This window comes from Pinus tabuliformis, chromosome 2_2, assembly GCF_031772625.1.
Source record: "Pinus tabuliformis cultivar Carrire ecotype Pingquan chromosome 2_2, CPIR1, whole genome shotgun sequence".
Classification (NCBI taxonomy): Eukaryota; Viridiplantae; Streptophyta; class Pinopsida; order Pinales; family Pinaceae; genus Pinus; species Pinus tabuliformis.
The window spans coordinates 216,284,269-216,305,315 of NC_142300.1; the positions used below are offsets into that span (position 1 = coordinate 216,284,269).

Below are 21,047 nucleotides of genomic sequence, written 5' to 3' on the forward strand. Positions count from 1 at the left end.
CCAAAGGTGCCAAGTCGAAATGGGGCCTTGATGGGGCCCCTCCTTGAGCCTTGAGCCTTCCTTGATCTTCGATCCAACCTTTGCATCATTAATAAATAAAAATCGAAATATGGCTGCAAGAAAAAAATTGAAAGATAGTCCAAAGCAAACTACATGCAATAAGGAACGAGCACACGGATGAGGTTAGGGAGCCAGGGTACAACCTTGCCTCAAGTTGTTGGTGCCACTCACTTCAGGTTGGTGGACCTGAGGGGACTGACTTGACTCCCAATCCATCCTTGATGATTGGGGTGTCCCAGGTTAGGGAGCCGGGCTGCCATGCCTCTCGTATGTGGTACCACACTCGACATGTGGACCAGAGGGGACAACCTTGAACCCAAGCCAACATGGCTTGTCCCAGGTTAGGGAGCAGGGCCACATTGCATCATCGGTATGGCGGCCACCACATGGCCAAGATCACGGGTGGGCCTGATGGTGCGACCTGCCCCCAGCCCAATCGGCGGATGGAGTGTCTCTCAATAGGGTTCTTACTAGGGTGTCACCGCTTTCATACCCAAAAGTGTTAACCTTTAGGGTATAGAAAAGTGTAAAACCTTAGTAAGAACCCTAGTTTCAGGGAACACCCCATCCCACAAGGATGGGCTAGGAGATCTGACCTGGTTGTCCCCTGAGGGACCACCCTTCACCGGTGGCCCCATTATTTCTCAGGCAAGGCAGCCTTGCTCCCTAACCTCGGGACTGAGGGTATGAAAGTGGTGACACCCTAGTAAGAACCCTGTTGAGAGACACTCCATCCCCCGATTGGGCTGGGGGCAGGTCGCACCATCAGGCCCACCTGTGATCTTGGTCATGTGGTGGTTGCCACACCGATGATGCAATGTGGCCTTGCTCCCTAACCTGGGACAAGCCATGTTGGCTTGGGTTCAAGGCTGTCCCCTTTGGTCCACATGTCGAGTGTGGTACCACATACGAGAGGCACGACAACCTGAATCCCTAACCTGGGACACCCCGATCATCAAGGATGGACTAGGAGTCAAGTCAGTCCCCTCGGGTCCACCAACCTGAAGTGAGTGGCACCAACAACTTGAGGCAAGGTTGTACCTTGGCTCCCTAACCTCATCCGTGTGGTCGTTCCTGATTGCGTGCAGTTTGCTTTGTGCTATCTTTCGATTTTTTTCTTGCAACCATATTTCGATTTTTCTTTATTAATGATGCAAAGGTTGGATCAAAGATCAAGGAAGGCTCAAGGCTCAAGGAGGGGCCCCATCAAGGCCACATTTCGACTTGGCACCTTTGGCAATTTTATAGGATGCACTTGGGGCCCCAACAAAGGCAGGCTCAACATTGGCAACAACGACAGCCTCAACAACCTCGCCAACAACCTCGTCAACCACAACACCCTCGATAGCCTCAGTAGCCTCGCTAGCCGCAACAACCTCAACATATTGAGCAAACTTGACAACCTCCTCTACCAAAAATCAGGGTCGGTCGGGGCCGCTACCACAAAGGGAGGCAGAATCAAAATCAGATCACTCCATCTGCAACTGGGCAGTCAACTTCTCATCCAAACCAGTCTTTTCTGAACTCTGGTTTAAATCCAAAGGTTGCGCCATTTGCTCCACCGTAGCCAAATATGCCTCGGGCTCGTCCTCATCCTCAGAACAGAGGCCAAGCTGCTCAAAACTAAGCCAAAATCATCATCTGTATTGGTTGCCCTCTGTTAATCCCTTCTCTTGCTGTATCTTTTAGGTAAAATGACGCTCTCTAAGTTAGATCGTCGGATTAGCAATCTTGCTATCCACAATTTATCTTCTATTAATTTACCAATCAGTCAAGTTAAATTGCTGGGTCTTGGGCACAAGTACATTCCTAGGCCTCCCCCTATGGCCATTGATGACATTTTTAAAGAATATGTTGTGCTTTCTAGATTATGCAGACTTAGATGGTTTTTTAGACTTTCTGTTGAAGATTCCTATGATCCCTTCAGATTGCCTAATCCTACTTGGGAACCCCCTATCAATGATCCCAATTTAAACCATGCCCTTCATTCTGGCTTAAATATTTTGCATACTAGGATGGCCTCCTTAGATTTCTCCTTCAAACCTAGATTCTCCAGATCTCAGTTACTTGCTCTTAGAAGACTTTACCGCCTTCCAATTGTATTTAAACCTGCAGATAAGAATTTGGGCATTGTTACTATTGATAGAGACATGTATCTTGCTGAACCTCATAGAAAACTATCTGATCATAATGTTTATCGACCAGCTGCAACAGTTCCATGGGGAAATCTTCGAGCTTCTCTTCGACATCTTCAGGCCATATCCAGAAACCTGTTGTCTGCCAGCCAATGACAATATATTCTGCAAATCAACATGCAGCATGCCAGAGCTTGTGCTCTGTACTTCATTTGGAAAGTGCAGAAAAACCCTCCAGTTGGTCGTTTGATTTGCTCATATGATGGTTTCATGTTAGAACCTCTTTCCAAGTTCTTGGATCATAAACTTTTAAGCACTTTGCTTGTGCAACCAAATCATCTGCCAGACTCTCTCTCTTCTGCAAGTTATTGAAACAAAACGCTTTCCAGCAGATTCTTTTCTGGTAACCTTTGATGTAGAGTCTCTTTATACAAGTATTCCTACTCAAGATGGTTTGCTTGCCTTGCGAGATATGCTCTCTCAAAGCACTGCAACCTTTTTTACTCCGGAGGACATTGATTTCATAGTCATCGCAGCAGAATTGGTTCTCAGATGGCATTTTCTTCAATTCAATGGCTCCTTCTATCAACACATTCGAGGCACTGCTATGGGCAGCAATTTTGCTGTAGTATATGCATGTCTTTTTTTTGTCATCTTGAGCAAGAAGTCAACAGAAGAATGCCTTCCCCAGAAATCAAACCCTTCAAGCGTTTCATTGATGATGGTTGTATGGTTTGGTCAGGCTCCAAAGACAGATTGTTTGAATACTTAGAATGTTATCAATCCATTTATCCTGATAATATTTGTATCACATCTTGTATTTCTTCCACAAGTGTCAATTTACTGGATGTTGTGCTTTTCAAAGGTCCTGATTTTCAAACCTCTGGAAAGCTTTCTACAAAATGCTATCAGAAGCCTCTGAATGCTTATTAGTACATTCCTTTCACTTCTTGGCATCCTCGACACCAAAAAGTGGCATTTGTGGTCAATGAATTAAAAAGATATCTTTTTCAAGAAAGCAGTCAGTTTGGTTTTTCAGAGCTCAGGAGGTTGTTTTACACTTGGCTTTGGTTCAGAGGCTATCCACCCGATTTTCTTCAGGCATGTTTTTCAAATGTTCATTGGGATCAGAGGGAAGCTCTATTACAACATGTTTATGCGCAGGGACATCTTCATTATTCAAGTCTCAAAAGGGCCCCCTTGGTGTTAAAGTTGGAATTCTGCGAAGCCACTCGATCTTTAAACCTTGGGGGGACCCTAAACCCTAAATTTTATGGAGACTTCCAACGTTACCCTTTTCTGCAGCATATTCCCAAACCTTTGATTTGTTGGAGAAATCCACGCAAGCTTGGAACCTTTATTATGAGCAGTTCAGATCCTCGGACTTAATATTTTTTAGGAGCAGTTTTTAGTTTTGGTCCACAACATGACTGGTCCTCAACACTCTTCATCAATGGTTTACGCCCATCTGTTCAGGCTTTTTTCGGCTATTTTTCTGTTGATTGGTCCACTTGCTATTTCGGTTACATCTTTCTTGCCTTATTTTCGGGGAGATCCTAACTGCTTCTGTTTCGTAAGCAGTTCATTTCTTGACCGTTTCATGAGCACTTCTCCTGTCCTATTCCTATAAAGGACACTTTGTAATGGGATTTCTTTGTATCACTGATAAGTCCTTTTGGACGAAACTAGTTTGATAATATAAAGATCTTTTCCTATATATTATGTTTCTCTTTGCATAATATTTCTTAAGTGTCCTTTCCTTTACTTGTCGATTTATCTTCTTGCTTCTGTATTGTTACTGCTAGCCTTACTCTCTATTTATGATAACCCCATAACATCATTAAGCAATTACACTTTGAATTTAACTATAAATACAATAGAAACAATAAATATCACAATAGAATAGTCGTGCACGGTAGACACCAGAATTTTGCCTTGGGAAACCCAAACTCAGGAGAAAACTGAGCAAAATTTTCTAGGAGAAATTGTTCAGTTTAGCCAAAGTACAATTTGATATTTACAAGTCAAACTTGGTCAGCACAGACCAAAAATACAACACTAGACAAACCTGGTCAAACAGGTCAAAATTTAGCCTTATGCAGCAACAAATCAACTCAGTGAAGATGCCAAGAAATACTCGGTCAAACAGTCAAACAATGCGGCCACACATGCAATGTAATGTTCCCAATTTTTTTGTGAGTGCAAAATTCACTATGGAGTTTTGCCAATTTTTGGTGATATTAAATAAAAGGAGAAAATATTATTTTGTAGGAGAAAAGTGGAAATTATTATTTTAATGAAGAATGGCAGCAAAGTAATATTTTATTAGTGGAAGGTGGGGACCACTAAGGGAGAGGGCTAGCAATTATAAATAGAGCTTGGAGGCCTCCATTTGGTATCTTTGATCATTTGATAATTCAACATTAGTTCTCTTGAGCTGCTTAGCCAAGACAACTGTGCTGTTCAACACAAGGAATTTCCGAGCGGGAATTCCACCCTCATTTTGGAGAACTTCGAGTGTTTCCCTAGTGAGGCAATTTGGGGAGCTCAATTCAGAGTTTCCATTGGGCATATTTGCAAGTTATTTTAGCTGGTACGTTTTTCTTCTAGGGCACAAAAGTGGTTCAAATTGCTTGTGGGGAGATTAGTTACAGAGGAGCAGAACACCGAAGGATTTGCAGGGGTTTTTCCCCTAATTTAGCTGGAGATTTTGTGGTGATTAGCAGGGTTGAGTTGAGAGAATTCTTGGGGCCGAAATTCTACATTTCTGGAAGTGCACAGGGGCTGGAGGAATAAAGGTTGAGGAGAGATAAGGGTCGAAGATTGGAGGTATTCCTCAGGGGAGAATTTAACCAAAGTTGGGAGATATTTCCAGTGGTGGATTTGGGCTTAATTCAACAGTATCAGTTTTGTGGGGCGTTTTTTGGCCAAATTGGGGAATTTGCACTTGTTGGGGGTCACCGGGGGTCTATGGATTCGACCCAAACCCTTTCTGGGTTTTTTTTTTTGGGTTTACTGAGAGGAGTCTTTGACTAATTTTACAGAGTTTTTCGGGCGATATTTGGGCATGAAATCCTAATTCTTATAGTAGGAGAAATCGCTAGTTAGCTGAGGAATTTGCACCATTTTGTGAGTTTGAATTTGGCTTGGAGATAGGCTAAACCCTTTCTGGTTTTTTTTGGTTTTTTGGTGGAGAGCTTAAGATTAATTTGGCAGAATTTTCTGAGCACTTTTGGAGGCTCAAACAAGGGTTTCTTGCAGCCAATAGTTGTAGAATTTCTAGGGCCAGCGCAGAACATTGAGGAGAAGCATTTCCTCTGCATCTGGGTAGCATCTTTCTCACGTGGGATTGTTTAGCTTGCTTTGGCAAGTATAGGTGCACATATTTCATGCATTGTACTCTTCTCCATATATAGTAAAATGGCTGAATTTTGGTGCACTTTCAGTGTAAATTGTGGGTGTTTGATTGTTGTTTAAATATTTCGGTGTTGTATGGTATTTTACTTTGTTTATCACTGTTATTTCCTTTTTGGAACATTACATGCAAGGTCAAACTTGGTCAATGGCAAGTCAAACAAACCTCAAAAACTCGTCAACGCTGGTCAAAACAGATCTGAGAAAGTATTGGTCAATGTCAATCAAATCTGATCAAATGCTGGTCAAACTTCAGTTGTCTTAGAAATTTGGCTCCTTAGAAGATTAAGTCTCTTCCTCAGATTGCTTTCCATGTGTGAGAAAATATGAATCATGAGTGAGTGAGAAAATGAGAAGTTCAAGTGTCTTCTTATGGTGATTTTAGGGTGCCCAAGTGGCATGTCTCTTTGTTGCGTCGACCTATACTTTTGGGGCTGACTTGAGCAAATTAAATAAAAAATAAAAAATTAAATTAAAATTTCTTTCACGAGCCGACTTGTGTAGCTAGGGAATACCTCCCACAACTATCGAAAAAAAAATCAACACTCCTTGTTAACTAGGGAGGTATTCACCTTGACTTTCTCAGATGTACTCTTTGCTGAAAATTTCTCCATCCCAAGAAAAGATTGAATGAGCTTGCTATGTTAATGTATCCATCCACTTCATGTTCTATTCTAGAACCATGTGGAAAACATCTTGCATCAACATCATGTAGAGGATCTAGCCACCCACTAGCCAAATACTCTTTGGTGATATGGTCAGGTGCCCCCTGAACAGGGTAAAAAGTAAAATTAGTCCTGGGTCACTAACTAACCAAGTCATCACATGGAACTAGGTCAATTCTCCTTGACCAATGATGAAACCCTGGGCCCATTTACCATTCCCCCATGTCGTTGGCACTTGAATGGGAAAAATACTTGCTCAATGCTTTGAGGCACTCACTCTACCCACCAGCCAAGTAACCCTTGGCAATGCGTTCATAACCTTTTGATTGGGGGAGCATTCTGGGCCCTGATGCTACTTGGGCCATTCTCCCTAGCCACATTACATGGCACCCAATTAATACCCTGACCTAGGGAGAATGTCTGCCTTGATGCTATAAACATCAACACTCCCTCTCAACAAGGGAGGCATTCTCAACCATTCCAAGCTTGTCCCTGAAGCATACAAACTTCATCTGGGGTAGAGTCTTTGTGAAAATGTCAACAACCTGCTTGTCTGTAGAATCGTATTGGAGCCTCACTGCACAGATCCAATATTATTTCATATCCATTTGATGCAATTTCCAACCCATGAGCAATAGAAATAATACTTCTAATAGAAGTGTACCTAGCGATTGGAGCAAATGTCTCTTCATAGTCCTCTCCCTCTTTCTTGGAGAATCCTCTTGCCATGAATCTCGCTTTGTACTTCTCTATGCTGCCATCTACTGCATGCTTGATCTTATAGATCCACTTGGAAGTCACCACTAACTTCCGTTTAGGTCTCGGCACAATTTCCCACACATCATTCTTCATGATGGACTGATATTCCTCCATCATGGCATTCTTCCAAACTTGCTAGCCTGCTACCTCCTCATTATTGGATGGTTCGGAATCAATGATGTGACTCATCAGTGTTGCATATCCTGAGTACTTCTTAGGACATTTGCTTTCCCTAAAAGTGCCACAGGGAGTTGTATGGTCCTCTGCATCTTGCAATGTACTTTGAAGCCATGTCAACCTCTTCTTGGATTCTAGAACAATGACCCTAAGTGGGTCCACTAGCTCAATGGGCCCTTCGAGCTCTTCTTGATGTTCTAAAGGATGTTCCACATGCATAGAAGGACCTGAACCCACATCCTGGGGCGCCTCTTGTTCCTCATCATCAATATCCAAGTGAGATCCTTTGGATCTTCAGTAGGCTGCTACCTCATCAAAGGTAACGTCTCGATTGACCTCAACCTACCGCTGTCCTGGAACATAAATCTTGTAAGCCTTTGATGTCTCATTGTATCCAACAATTGTTTCCTTCTTCCCAAAAGGCTCCAACTTCAACCTCTTTTCCATGGGTACATGAATGTAGACTGGAAAACCAAAGATCCTCAGATGCCCGACCTTTTGCTTCTCACCTGTGAAGGCCTCTTCAGGAGTCTTATTCCCCAAGATTCGGTAAGGACTTTTGTTCTGGACATAAACTATTGTTTTGGATGCCTCTCCCCAAATGAACTTGGGCAATCCCTGATCATGAATCATTTCCTTAATGTCTTCCTTAATGGACCTTTTCTTCCTTTTGGAAACCCCATTCTGCTGAGGGTTGTAATGAACTATCAACTCCCTCTTAATCCTTGCTTCCTTGCAGAAATCAATGAGGTCCTTTGAAATATACTCTCCTCCATTATCTAAGCTCAAAACCTTGATATTCTTCTTTGTAAAGTTCTCACCCTGAGCCTTGAACTCTTGGAACTTGCCAAAAACCTCATCCTTGGTCTTCATGAAGTAGATCCATCAAGAGACCACCCAAAGATAATATTGTCATTGATTCGCATACATTTGAATGTATTAGATCCAAGACCCCTTTGGACCTACTGTCACTGCTCGGAAAAGATCCCTTGACATTCTTGCCAAGTGCACAACCCACGCAAACTTCTTCACACCCTATCTGGAGCTCTGGAAGACATGTAACCATCTTTCTTAATGCTGGTAAGACCTTGTAGTGTATGTGAGGAAATCTTCGATGCCATAACTAACATAGATTGGTGTTATCATGTACTAATGCTTGGGTTGATCATCCTATGAGCCTATACAAGCCTCCCTCGCCAACACCAATTACCTTTTCAAAATCTATGCTTGAGCCCTTATTCCATAGTACATACAAGGACTTGTCCATCAACAAATGCAACTCTATTCCCTTTGTCTTCCAAGGATGAAGTAGAGATTAGGTTATTTTTCAAACTTGGAACATACAGCACATCCTTTATATGAAAATCAGAAAGGTAGAAAGATTTTGTTTAGTTGATAATTACTTGTGATATCTTTGAATTCTTTGTATCTTTCTTATGTTTTGCAATTATCAAAAACAAAATATGAAGATCAGGGACACCAGATGTAGGCGAACAACTAGGGCTAAAAATAGGGGAAATCCCACTCAATAAATCTTCCTTCAATAATTCAAATTGAGATGGACCAAGACCCTAGACGAACAAACTTTCCTCCTCCACCAAGTCAGCTTTCCAAGATGATATAATAGTCTCTTCTTATCTAGTAGGTCCAGCCCAACAATAATCCATAAATACGACTTCCCAGTTGTAGTGTTATGACCTCCTGCAACAGAATTTTGACCTCCCAGATACTATAGAATTTCGTCCCCATTCCAGTAGCTGCAAAACTTCACACATGTGGGAAAGAGAGAAAATTTCGATTTTATGCTTGAAAGAGTCCTTTGCTATCCTTCTTCGTCTTCTTCCTTGAATTTCACACATTTTCTTGGCCCAGTTATTGCAGATCGAACTTCTTGTGTGTGTATCAAATGAGGTCGAGTTGGTTCTTTTATATAGTGATTTCGCTGCCCAGTTTAGGTTGACTTGTCCAGTTTTGAGGCCGACTTGGTGGAGGAGGCCTAGAAGACTATTTTTAATATAAAATAAATTTCTTTCTTGACAAATAATTCCTAAGAAGGGTTCTTTACATTATGACATGGACAAGGACACTTGACACAAACCCTAGAAGCCTGCAATGGAGGCTTTGACCTAAAAATAATTGACCCAAGCATGAAACCCATGCTTTAATAAGTCAATTTTAATAATAATAAAATTTCATTTTCTTTCTTTTGACAAATACATTATATTGTGACTTAAATACATTTATGAAGACCGAACCTAGTTACATTCTTCAACACTCCCTCTTAACTAGGGAGGTATTCATAATTACAACTATATAGAGGTACATGGAAGATCTCCAAATGAACTACGAAGAGTTCAGGCACACTCAGTGCCACGAACTAGATACCTGACCAGGGTTATCTATCCAGGTGGGACTAAGATGGACTAAAGCTTTCAACCAGTCTAGGTACCATCAGGCTTACTAAGTAACCATCAACCCAGGGATCTAGGTGCGTATCCAAGGTTAGAGCTCCAAGACCAACGCCACCCTCCCTCTTCAGGATCTAGACATCAAACACACATAGGCCAACAAGATATCATCCCAAGCATCTACCATTAGTTGCTTCATCTTTCCCTAATAAACTAGATATATCGATTTGTCCAAGCATGCTTCCCAAGTGTTCATCCTTCTTCATGGAGAGATTTACCTGTTCGAACACAAACCCCAATAAATAATAAACTTTCAAATATATATATACAAGTAAACATAAACCTTTGGGGTTCTCAATCATCCTGATGCCCACTTATATCAAGTTATTCATATGCAACTAATCAAAAACTTTTCTTCTTTTATTTCTTTAGCAATATTAAGACATCCTTAATACATTGTAGTACATTCAGATTTCTTCTATAGGGTATCCATCATGACTATCATAATATGCCCTCCTTCTTAATTGGGGAGATGTACTCTTAACCATGCTCCCTCTTTACTTGGAAAGATCAACCACTTCTTTGAACCTATCATGGCATTCCTTCTTAGAATATCACGATTATCATCATAACTTCCTTTATCATGCTTACCAATATTATCAAGTCAATCTTGAAGATTATGTACGTGCACAACTTAAACAACAAGTACAACCAAATACAAAAGCATGAAGTTAACTATATCAGAATCATGTCAATATAATGGAAGCAATTAGACTTTAGACATCAAACACCTAGTTAGGTTCATGATCAGCAAGAGACACATACTTCTTGCTAGGGTTATTGTCATAAACCCTTTGACTTCAATATAAAGCAACTCAATCATGAAATCAGTCTCAATCTATCTAGGACCTCAATATTACTTTCAGAGATATGACAGACTCTACTATGATTTAATACAAACCCTAGATTCTGAATTTGAGACACAAAGCCTTAGATATCAACAACTAATAACAATCCTACCATGCATCTATGGTTTCAACAATGTTAGACACTACTAGGGTTTGTTTGCAAACCCTAGATTTTATCATCAAAACTAAATCATATCAGAAAACAATATATCATATCCTAGAATATTAATTACCAGGACTTTGTTATCAGACATACGAGCACATACCTAGGGATTCATTCATAGGACCTTTCTATAAATATTACACATGTTTAGTGCATAAACCCTAATTACCAAACCCTAATGATCTAGTGTTTCAATACATGACTTAGATATTAACCGCAAACCCTAAAGAGCTAGGGTTTCTATAACAATTCTAAAACATCAAAAGAATAGGAATTCTAGATTTCATCAACAACCCTAAGTAGAATAGGTTTCAATAATAACATCGACATACCCTTAGGTTAGGGTTTTACAGTGAACCTTTTTAGGGTTCCACAAGAATGATAATATAATGAGGGTAGATTCAATCTAATGATTAATCACCCTAACAAGAATCTTTGTGATTCAAAACCCTAGACATAATGATGTCAGTAATGTAAAGCAAATTTAAAATAGAATGAACATACCTTTTATGAAGAGAACTTTATAACAAAGTTTATAGTCTAAGGCATACCTTTGAGTTGTTCCTTAACAAACCTTGTAGGACATCAAATCTTGATGAGCTTCAATAAAACTTCTTTCATGCTTCAAATCTATCCTTTGAAGTCTCCTTCATAACCCTTGAGCAAACAACAAGCTTTTCTAACCAAGAAAAATATAAAGAGAAAGGTTATTAGCATACAATACAAACATACTTTGATATGAGAGAGAAACCAAACACAAAAGAGGAGACAAGGAATAAAATACTTATCTTTTGGTAAATGATGGAGGCTCCCTCTTAATCCAATCTTTGAGGGATACCTACAACTTATAAAAATAATTCAAAAATGTCTTAACACAACATGTTAGACCTACAAATTTTTAGAAATCAAAACATAAAGGAAATTCAGAACTTAGAATAGAAGACCAAGGGAGGATATGTGAAAGGGAGGACTTAGTAGTATAAGTCCTTGACTTCCGATTCTTCTTCAGTCTTGTTTTTCTTAGATGGAGCTTCATCAGTGACATTTTCTTGATCCCTATTTCTCTTCTTATTTCTTGGATTCTTAGGACAATGACTCTTGTAATGTCCCATCTTGTGGCAATTGTAACATTCAACCTTGGATAGGTCCATTTTCTTCTTTGGTCTTTTGAACTTCTTGAAGGTTCTCTTCTTTTTGTGGCAATTGTAACATTCAACCTTGGACAGGTCCATTTTCTTCTTTGGTCTTTTGAACTTCTTGAAGGTTCCCTTCTTTTTGTGATGAGCAGAATAAGCATTTGAGGTGTTTTCTTCTTCATCCTCCTCCTTGTTGTTTACCATCGATATTCTAGCTTCTTCTTGACTACATGCATTCCACATTTGTTCAAATGTTGGAGTATCCTTCCAACTGTTAAGTCCTGATGCAAAAGCACTCCAAGATTTAGGTAGTCCTAGAAGGGCAGTAATTACGAGCTCCTTTTCTAGGACAACTTCATCTATTGCTTGGAGTTCATCCCTGATTCTAGATATCCTTATAAAGTATGATGAAACAATATCATCATTTGTCATCTTAACAGTTCTTAGTTCATTCTTGAGGCTTGCTATTTGACCAATGTTCTTGATTGTGAATAACTTGGAGAGAGCCTCATACATTTCTTGAGCGGAATTTATGTTGGATATGTATGGAATTAAGTTATCCTTAACTCCATCCACTATTAGATTCATAGCCACGATTTCAAGTTCTCTAAACTTCACTTTCTCTGCATTACTTGATTCATCAGTAGGCTTCTTGACTTTTCCTTGAACAAGATCTAAAACTTTGTTCTTTTCAAGAATGAGATCTATTCTCTTTTTCCAAGCCCTGTAGTTGGAGGCCCCTTCTAATTTGTTTTCTCCCTTAATTGAGTTTTTCATTGTTCATGTAAATAGTAGGCTTGTCTTCTTATGTGATCCCCTTTTAATGTCCCTTTATTTTGATCTCATTTTTCCTCAATAGAGTCTTTAATATGCTTTTTTCTTTTTCTTTTTCTTTTTCACCTTAGCTCTGATACCATGTTAGAAAATCAGAAAGGCAAAAAGATTTTCTTTAGTTGATAATTACTTGTGATATCTTTGAATTCTTTGTATCTTTCTTATGTTCTTCTTTTATCTTAGTTCATCAAGCAATTATCAAAAACAAAATATGAAGATCAGGGACACCAGATGTAGGCGGACAGCCAGGGTTAAAACCCCTATATAGGGGAAAACCCAGTCAAGAACTCTTCCTTCAGTAATTCAAATTGAGATGGACCTAAAACCCCTATATAGGGGAAAACCCAGTGTAGAACTCTTCCTTCAGTAATTCAAATTGAGATGGACCAAGACCCTAGATGAACAAACTTTCCTCCTCCACCAAGACAACCTTCCAAGATGATATAGTAGTCTCTTCTTATCCAACAGTTCCAACTGAACGATAATTCAAAAATTCGACTTCCCAGTTGTAGTATTTCGACCTGCTGCAGCAGAATTTCGGCCTCCTAGTTACTGCAGAATTTCGGCCCCTTCCAGCAGCTGCACAGCTTCACATGTGTGGGAAAGAGAGAAAATTTCGATTTTATGCTTGAAAGAGTCCTCCTTCTTCGCTATCCTTCAACTTCTTCTTTGAATTTCACACTTTTTCATGGCCCAGTGATTGGAGATCGAACTACTTGTGTGTGTGTCAAATGAGGTCGAGTTGCTGCCTTTATAGTTATTTTGCTGCCCAGTTTAGGCCGGCTTGTCCAGTTTTGAGGCTTACTTGGTGGAGGAGGCCTAGAAGACTAATTTTAATATAAAATAAATTTCTTTCTTGACAAATAATTCCCAAGAAGGGTTCTTTACATTATGACATGGACAAGGACACTTGACACAAACCCTAGAATCCTGCAATGGAGGCTTTGACCTAAAAATAATTGACCCAAGCATGAAACCCATGCTTTAATAAGTCAATTTTAATAATAATAAAATTTCATTTTCTTTCTTTTGACAAATACATTATATTGTGACTTAAATACATTTATGAAGACCAAACCTAGTTACATTCTTCAACACACCAATTACCTTTTCAAAATCTATGCTTGAGCCCTTATTCCATAGTACATACAAGGACTTGTCCATCAACAGATGCAACTCCATACCCTTTGTCTTCGAAGGATGAAGTAGAGATTAGGTTATTTTTCAAACCTGGTACATACATGATACACCACATCCTTTATATGAATATATTTTCCTGACTCCAACTGGAAGGATGTTATCCCAACACCTTTCTGTGTTGACTTCCTCTCTACCAATTTTGTGACACTGTCATGTGTCTAGAGACACCACTATCCACTAACCAAATGTCACTGTGATCTGCAACAATGCCTGTAAGGGCAAAAAGGGAGAAGTGATCCATATAATCTGTACTGTCATTCCTAGATCGCTTTTGATGTGGATGCTCATCATCATCAATGTTTGCCACTGAAACATGCTGCTTGCCCTTCCTCTTCCTATCATTCTTTGCTTTAGGACACTTGTTTTTATAGTTACCGAACTTGTGACAACTGAAACACTGAATTTTTGGCATATCCTTCTTCTTTTGCTCCTGAATGGGAGCAGGTCTTCTACCTGTATTCCTTCTATGATAATTTCCCAAGTTTCTTATTCCTTTACCATTTTTCATATGAGCTGCAAATGCTTGGGACTCACCATCTTGAGGTCTCTGAATCTTCTCCTTTGATACTAGCCTAGACTTCTCTTGGGTACAAGAAGCCCATAGCTGATCAAACATTGGAATTTCTGTTCCACCACAAATGCTTGATACAAGTGAATCCCATGAATCCGGAAACCCATTAAGGGTCACATTCATAAGTTCTGATTCATCAATATTTTCTGCAATGGCCTTGAGCTGATCTCTCGATTGAGAGATCCTCATGAAGTAGGAAGCCACATATTCCATGACATCATTCTCTTCAAGAATGAGATCCATTCTGGTCCTCCAAGCCCTAAAATTTGTTGCACCTTCTAGCGTATTTTTGGGCTTGATAGATGGAAGTATTTGGTCAAGAATCTGGTCACAGATCAGATTGCAGAATAGGTGTCTTCAAGGGGTGATCTCAATGGCCTTTCTTCACCAAAGCTCTGATACCATGTTGATTTTCTAGTGCTAATTAGACAAGCACAATTTTCTGCAACTGATAATTACTTCAAATGATATATGATATTACTTTAGCACACCCTTGAACATCATTAAGCAATTACACTCAGCAAAATTCAATTGTAAATACAATCTTTTCTAGGAGAAGTTGTTCAGTTCAGCAAAAGCACAGTCTGATATTTACAAGTCAGACTTGGTCAACCCAGACCAAAAATACAGCACTTGTCAAACCTGGTCAAAGAGGCCGAAATATGGCCTTCTGCAGCAGCAAATCAGCTCGGTCAAGCTGCCCAGAAATACTCTGTCAAACAGTCAAACAATGCCGCCCACATGTGCGAGGGCAAATTTGGTTAACCACAGGTCAAACAGATCACAGAGCAGCTCGGTCAATGCAGGTCAAACAAGCATCAGAAACTTGGTCAATGATGATTAAAACAGATCTCAGAAAGTCTCGGTCAATGCTGGTCAACTCTGGTTTTAGAAATCTGGCTCCTTAGAAACTTCAGCCTCTTCCTCAGATTGCTTCCCATGTGGGAGAGAGAGAGAAATGTGAGTGATGAATTTGTGAGAAAATGAGAAGTTCAAGTGTCTTTTTATAGTGATTTTAGGGTGCCCAAGTGGCACATCTCTTTGCTGGGCCGACCTGTACTTTTGGGGCCTACTTGAGCAAATTAAATTTTAAAATCAAATTAAAATTTTTCTTTTAATTTTCTTTCATGAGCCGATTTGTGTAGCTGGGGAATACCTCCCGCAGCTAGCCAAAAAAAAATTAACAATCTCACAAAGCTCTATGAACACATGGTTGCCAGTAGATTGCAGTCTTTGAGAATGATTGATGATTCTACAAATCCAAAATACAGAAGCCTTTCTTGGTGCCCTCTTCAAGGGAAAGTTTGAAATGTATCTTGCTACTAGGCACCATCCTCTGTTAGGTCTGTCAGTCCCCTTATATTTCTTTGGTTACTAACAGTCAAACCTGGCAAATCCTCCCAAGGATACTTGATCCAAAATTTGGTCAGGTTCCAGATTGGCTTTGATTCCCCTAGACTTGATGCTGTGCAAGCATATGCCAAGGAGCCTTCCCACTCCCAGTCACTGGCTATCAATTCATTTATCTTGAAGTATTGCCTTCTAGGTTTTTATATCGATGAAACTTATCCCTTAACCGTTATTGACAGAGCGCATATGCCCCATGAGGCTAGTGGAAGATTGGTTTTCTCCCCTGATTCTCATAGGATTTATCAAAGAATCATTTCCAACTGTGTATCCTAAAGAAGGAAAGAGCAATAAGAAACATGCCTCGCTACCAAAAGATTTTCTGTGATAATGTTTTTTCCTACCAAAGTTATTTTGGGAAAACCATATAAAATGCTTGCTTCCAAACTAGTTCAAGATACAACCTTACACTACTTACAGGTGTTTGAAGGCACATTATTTGCTAAAGGGAATACCTCAATTGCTCAAAATTTGACTAGGTAGAACAATCGTCCTCTTTTTGACAAGCTGATCTGGAAAGTCATCCTACCCAATAATAAGAGCCTTTGTCTTCTTGTTATGCACCAATGCTCCTGTTGCCTTGGCATAGAATGCCTAGACACCACATTGTTTCTTCGATGGTGCTTTGGATGATTTCTGGTGTAAGAGCAGAATCATCAACAGAATCAACATTAGCTGCTCACTATCTAGAAGAAGAATGCGTTGAGTATCCCTTTCTACCCTGGCAACTTCAAGGAGTAACCCTAGCATATTTGTTACAATAACATATGACAAAGGAGATAGCGGTGTCCTTGAGTGGCCACAACTTGAGTAGACAGACTCCCAAATTCCAACCAATAGAGCAATGTCAAGGATGAAATCTTACTCAACCCTATTCTAGGTTTAATCAAAGTTAATTGAAATGAGCATTTTGTAAATCTCTGTAATTTTTTTGGAGCTAGGCTGCAATATAAGTTATTCACCTAAGAAATGGTGTAAGCCTTACCGCAAGTGGGCAGGGCATATCTCTTTGAGGTGGAGGCATAATCAATCAAACAATAATGGTTTTCTTTTATAGAATCATGGATTATAGGTATATGCTATATGTCAGGTTCAACATTATTATTTATCACTCCTGCATTTAACATTTTCGTTATTTTAGGCTTTTACATATTTAATTCTTTATTTTTTATTTTTTATGGTTTTACAAATATTTTATTAGTGCCATCGCTGGTGCTCTCTCTTGAGATTTGGACTCTGTCAAGGTTCACAGCAGCGAGGAGGATCTAATGGAACTAACCAACGAACCTTAAATTCTGCAGCAGACTCGAGGAGAAAATAGCACTAGGGAAACACAGCACAAAACCCATAACAAGTGCACCCTAGAGAGGAATTTTACCCAAGAACAATAGAGCTGAACCATAAGTCTGTTAGAGAGTGTGACACTAGATATGATGCCTGTAGACTAAAGAATAAGTCACTTGTATAAAGACTCAAGAGAGCAATAGCTCAAGACAATGTTAAAATGAGAGGTGAGTTGTGTAGTCAAGGTGTAGGGCTTTCCCCAAGAGGGTTTCTACCATATGGGTCCATAATGACTAGGCCTGCCTTAACCATCTGGGAATATAATATATGAGTGTTGACTAGGTTCTTCTAAGCAATGCAGCATTAGCAAGTGTGCCCTATAGAGAAACTACCCAAGAACAACAGAGCTGAAACATAAGTGTGCTAGAGCACGTGTTGCAACCTTAGACGAAGTGAGTGCTACACTCGATATGCTGCCTGTAGGTTAAAGAATAGATCACTTTATAAAGAGAGCAATAGCTCAAGATGATGTTACAATGAGAGGTGAGTCGTGTACTCAAGTTGTAGGGTTTACCCCAAGAGGGTTTATGGGCTGATAATGAGCAGGCCGGCTTTAACCACTTATGAATATAATACATGAGTGTTGACTAGGTCGGTCTAAATCAAGAAAGAACCACATTGACAATGTTATCTGTATAGTTATAGACTGGTTATCTGGATTCTGTATAGTTAACAAATGACAAATATAAGGATTTGGCAGAGTACATGGAGATGAGAATGAAATTTGAAATATGAATCTTAATAAATAAATTATCTATGCTTATTCCTTTTTTTGTTTAATTTTATTTTCCCTCTTTTCATTTATTGAGTATGGAATGATAATGATAGATGGACATGTAGGATTTTGGGCGAAAATTTTAGATGCCAGGTAAATTTTACAAAGCCAAATGGTTTAGATACCACTTGTAGTGGACCAAAAGAACAAAAGTAGTAGATAATTCCAACCCTGCTATGTTACAACAGGGGATGACAATATATATCCTTATGGTAGCTTTTCCCAGTAGTGACAACATAAAACCATACACTGACTAATGATTATGAATCTCTATTAGTGTATATTAATAATGTTTAACTCCTTTCTAGGTATAAGACAGTGTTTTGTCTTACTTTTTAGATGGACATCGTTGTCTTCACTTGATTGCATATGAGTATCTATTGGTGTATATTAATAATGTGTTGCTTTTTTTTGGGTATATAACAGTGTTTCTTCTTGCTACACGGATAGCATTGTTTTCTTTTGATTGCATGCATGTTGGCTATCGATATCTCATTTAATTGTTACCCATTTTTCAGTATATAACAGTGTCTCATCTTACATCTTATATGGACATCATTGTCTTCTTTTGATTGTATATATGTGACTATCTACATCTCATTAGTTGTTAATTGATATGATTTGCAGCAAAGTGATGGATGTTTTTATTAAGGCAGCAGAATATGTGGACATGCCTGTTCGTCGTAGTGATGATGAACCTCTCCAGAAGCTCTTTATGGTTGTTCGAAGTGAACTGAATTTTGATCCAAAAAACCTGAAGCAAGAGCAAGCAAAGTTTTGGAAAAAGTATCCAGCTTTGGTCAAAGTTAGTTTGTCAGAATTTAATGTGCAGCCACTTCAGACTTTTTATTGCAGGGTGTTGTGCTTTCATATATCCTGCTTTTAACTTCTCAACCTTGTTCTGTGTGTGCAGACGGAGTTATTGTTGTTGGCACAGTTGACTCGTGAATCAACAGCTGTGCCCTCTGGTCTGCAGTCTGACTTTAGACATGTGTTGCAACTTGCCCCCCGCCTACTTGAAGAACTTATGAAGGTGATTGTGAAGTCTATGATATAACTTGCTACATTTTATATTTTATCCTCATGCAGGGAGTTATGTTTACTGCTAGATCTGGTTCATCTCATAACACTAATGTAGTGAAACAATATTAGAGCAGAATGCAATCATACAACAAAGCTTTACAGCAATTTAGATCAATTGTTTTCTTTCATCAGTCAGAGGTTTATTGCCTGACGGAAGAATACCTGTACAAAATTCTGTTGATAGTTACTGTGTGCCTCCAATGATGGCTAGTAGACAGATAGAATTGATATAATTTGCCATGCCATCATTTAAATCTGTCAAGTGGTCTTCCCTTTTCACTGGGAAAAAGAAAGAGGCACACAAAGAAAACATAAATGAGAATGATAAATGGTGAAATTCATTTTTACAGGCATGCAATGGTAACTAGTAGTTGATATTAGACAATGGACATGTTGTTCAAATATCCAACATTTTCATATATGTTAAAAAAGATGCAAAAGAGATAAAGGTGGAGCTCGTGTTAGTTTGCTGTTACTACAAAACTTGTAGGATTTTGTTATTAAACCCAACTTTTGGATGTCTGTAGATGTATTTTGGTGTCTGTGCATGGATCGATTTCATAAATTTACTGGTCAACTGAGGAGTTTTTAGTTGTCAGATCAGATTGACTAAACTGATCCCAACTTGGTGACTGTAATCCACTAGGCACAGAATAATCCAGAAGTGCAGATTGTATAACTGCCTTGGGTGATCAAAGTTGATTGAATCAACCTTAGTTTAAGGGAGATTGGTTTCCCACTCAAGTATAAAGAGATGATCACTTGGATTGGTCTGTGTGGTGAAGAATGGCGACAAATAATCCACCCAGTGCAGATTAATCCATGAAATGCAAGTTGTGTAACCACATTGGGTGGTCAAAGTTGATTGAATCAACTTTAGTTTTTGGGATATTGGTTACATATTCAAGTATAAATAGATGATCACTTGGATTGTTCTGTGTGATGAAGAATTATTGGTTACAAATATAGTGTTATGATTATGTATATTGTGTGCTAATCCCTTGTTGGTTCTAGTTGTTGCAAGTTTTTGAATGAAGGTTTTACAGAACTGATATGGGTTCAAAGCAGGAGCCTGTGGTGCTTGACGAGTGTAACTATGGCATGTGGGCACAAGACATGGAGACTTTGTGGAAGAGCAAAGCATGGTGGCAGTTCACAAAGATTGTTGTGAACTCCTGTGCATTGTTGTTTAAGCCGCCGATGGCTCCTGTGCATTGTTGTTTAAGCCGCCGATAGCTCTGTTTTCCACTGTTTCTTCATGTTTTTCTCTCCCGATAGTGTTTTCCGCCATTTTTAAAGGTTCATCCTTTGTGACAGTTTTTTGATTTTTGAAGACTTAGAGGGTTTTTAGGATTCAGTTTGGATCATGACTGCATGGAGATAGTAATTTTTTTTATTTAGTTATAGCAATGTTGCAACCAAGGGTTAGGAATATCCCTTGAATCAGGGAAAATATAGGTAAACTAGTTTTTATTTATTTATTCATTTTTTAAACATCTATAGCTACAAAAACATCAAACAAGCACATTGCTATGTATATATGAGAATAAAATTGATATATAATATGTATTAGATGTCCAGTGATTCATCACATATTGATATTGAATCTTAATAGTTGTCCTGAATCTTGACAAGATGATACTTTTTTTTCCAAGGAAAAAAACGGTAACCTTTTATTAAAAATTTAATGAAAAGTTACACTAGCACATGCAATGAAGCATTCAGTATGATGCCACATGGGCTCGCAGCGTTAGTAAACTAACGTGCACAAAGAATAAGAAGGAGAAGAGAAAAGAGAACGAAAAAAGGGAAAAAACCTGACTTCCGGCAGTGAGAGAAACTCACGCTTCAGGTTTTTCGCCCCTTTTTCTTTTCAACCTTGCGCCACTCTCCCACAGTGGGCTCGGTCGAGGCAATGACTAACTGGGTTGTTTCATTCTGTTGTCCTGTTTCTTTATCTGAATCTGAAGTATCTGAGTGATGCTGCCGTTTGATGCCTCCCATGCTT

At 39.1% G+C, this 21,047-nt stretch overlaps 1 protein-coding gene across 1 annotated transcript in view; it reads left to right on the forward strand.

Annotated features, from left to right (window-relative positions):
- The window catches only part of ATERDJ2A (DnaJ / Sec63 Brl domains-containing protein), a 128,950-nt gene that overhangs the window by 73,706 nt on the left and 34,197 nt on the right, over nt 1-21,047 (forward strand). The window contains exons 6-7 of the mRNA XM_089404473.1: nt 18,584-18,761; nt 18,870-18,989. Of these exons, the coding sequence (XP_089260599.1) occupies nt 18,584-18,761; nt 18,870-18,989 (298 nt within the window). The remainder of the gene's footprint in view (nt 1-18,583; nt 18,762-18,869; nt 18,990-21,047) is intronic.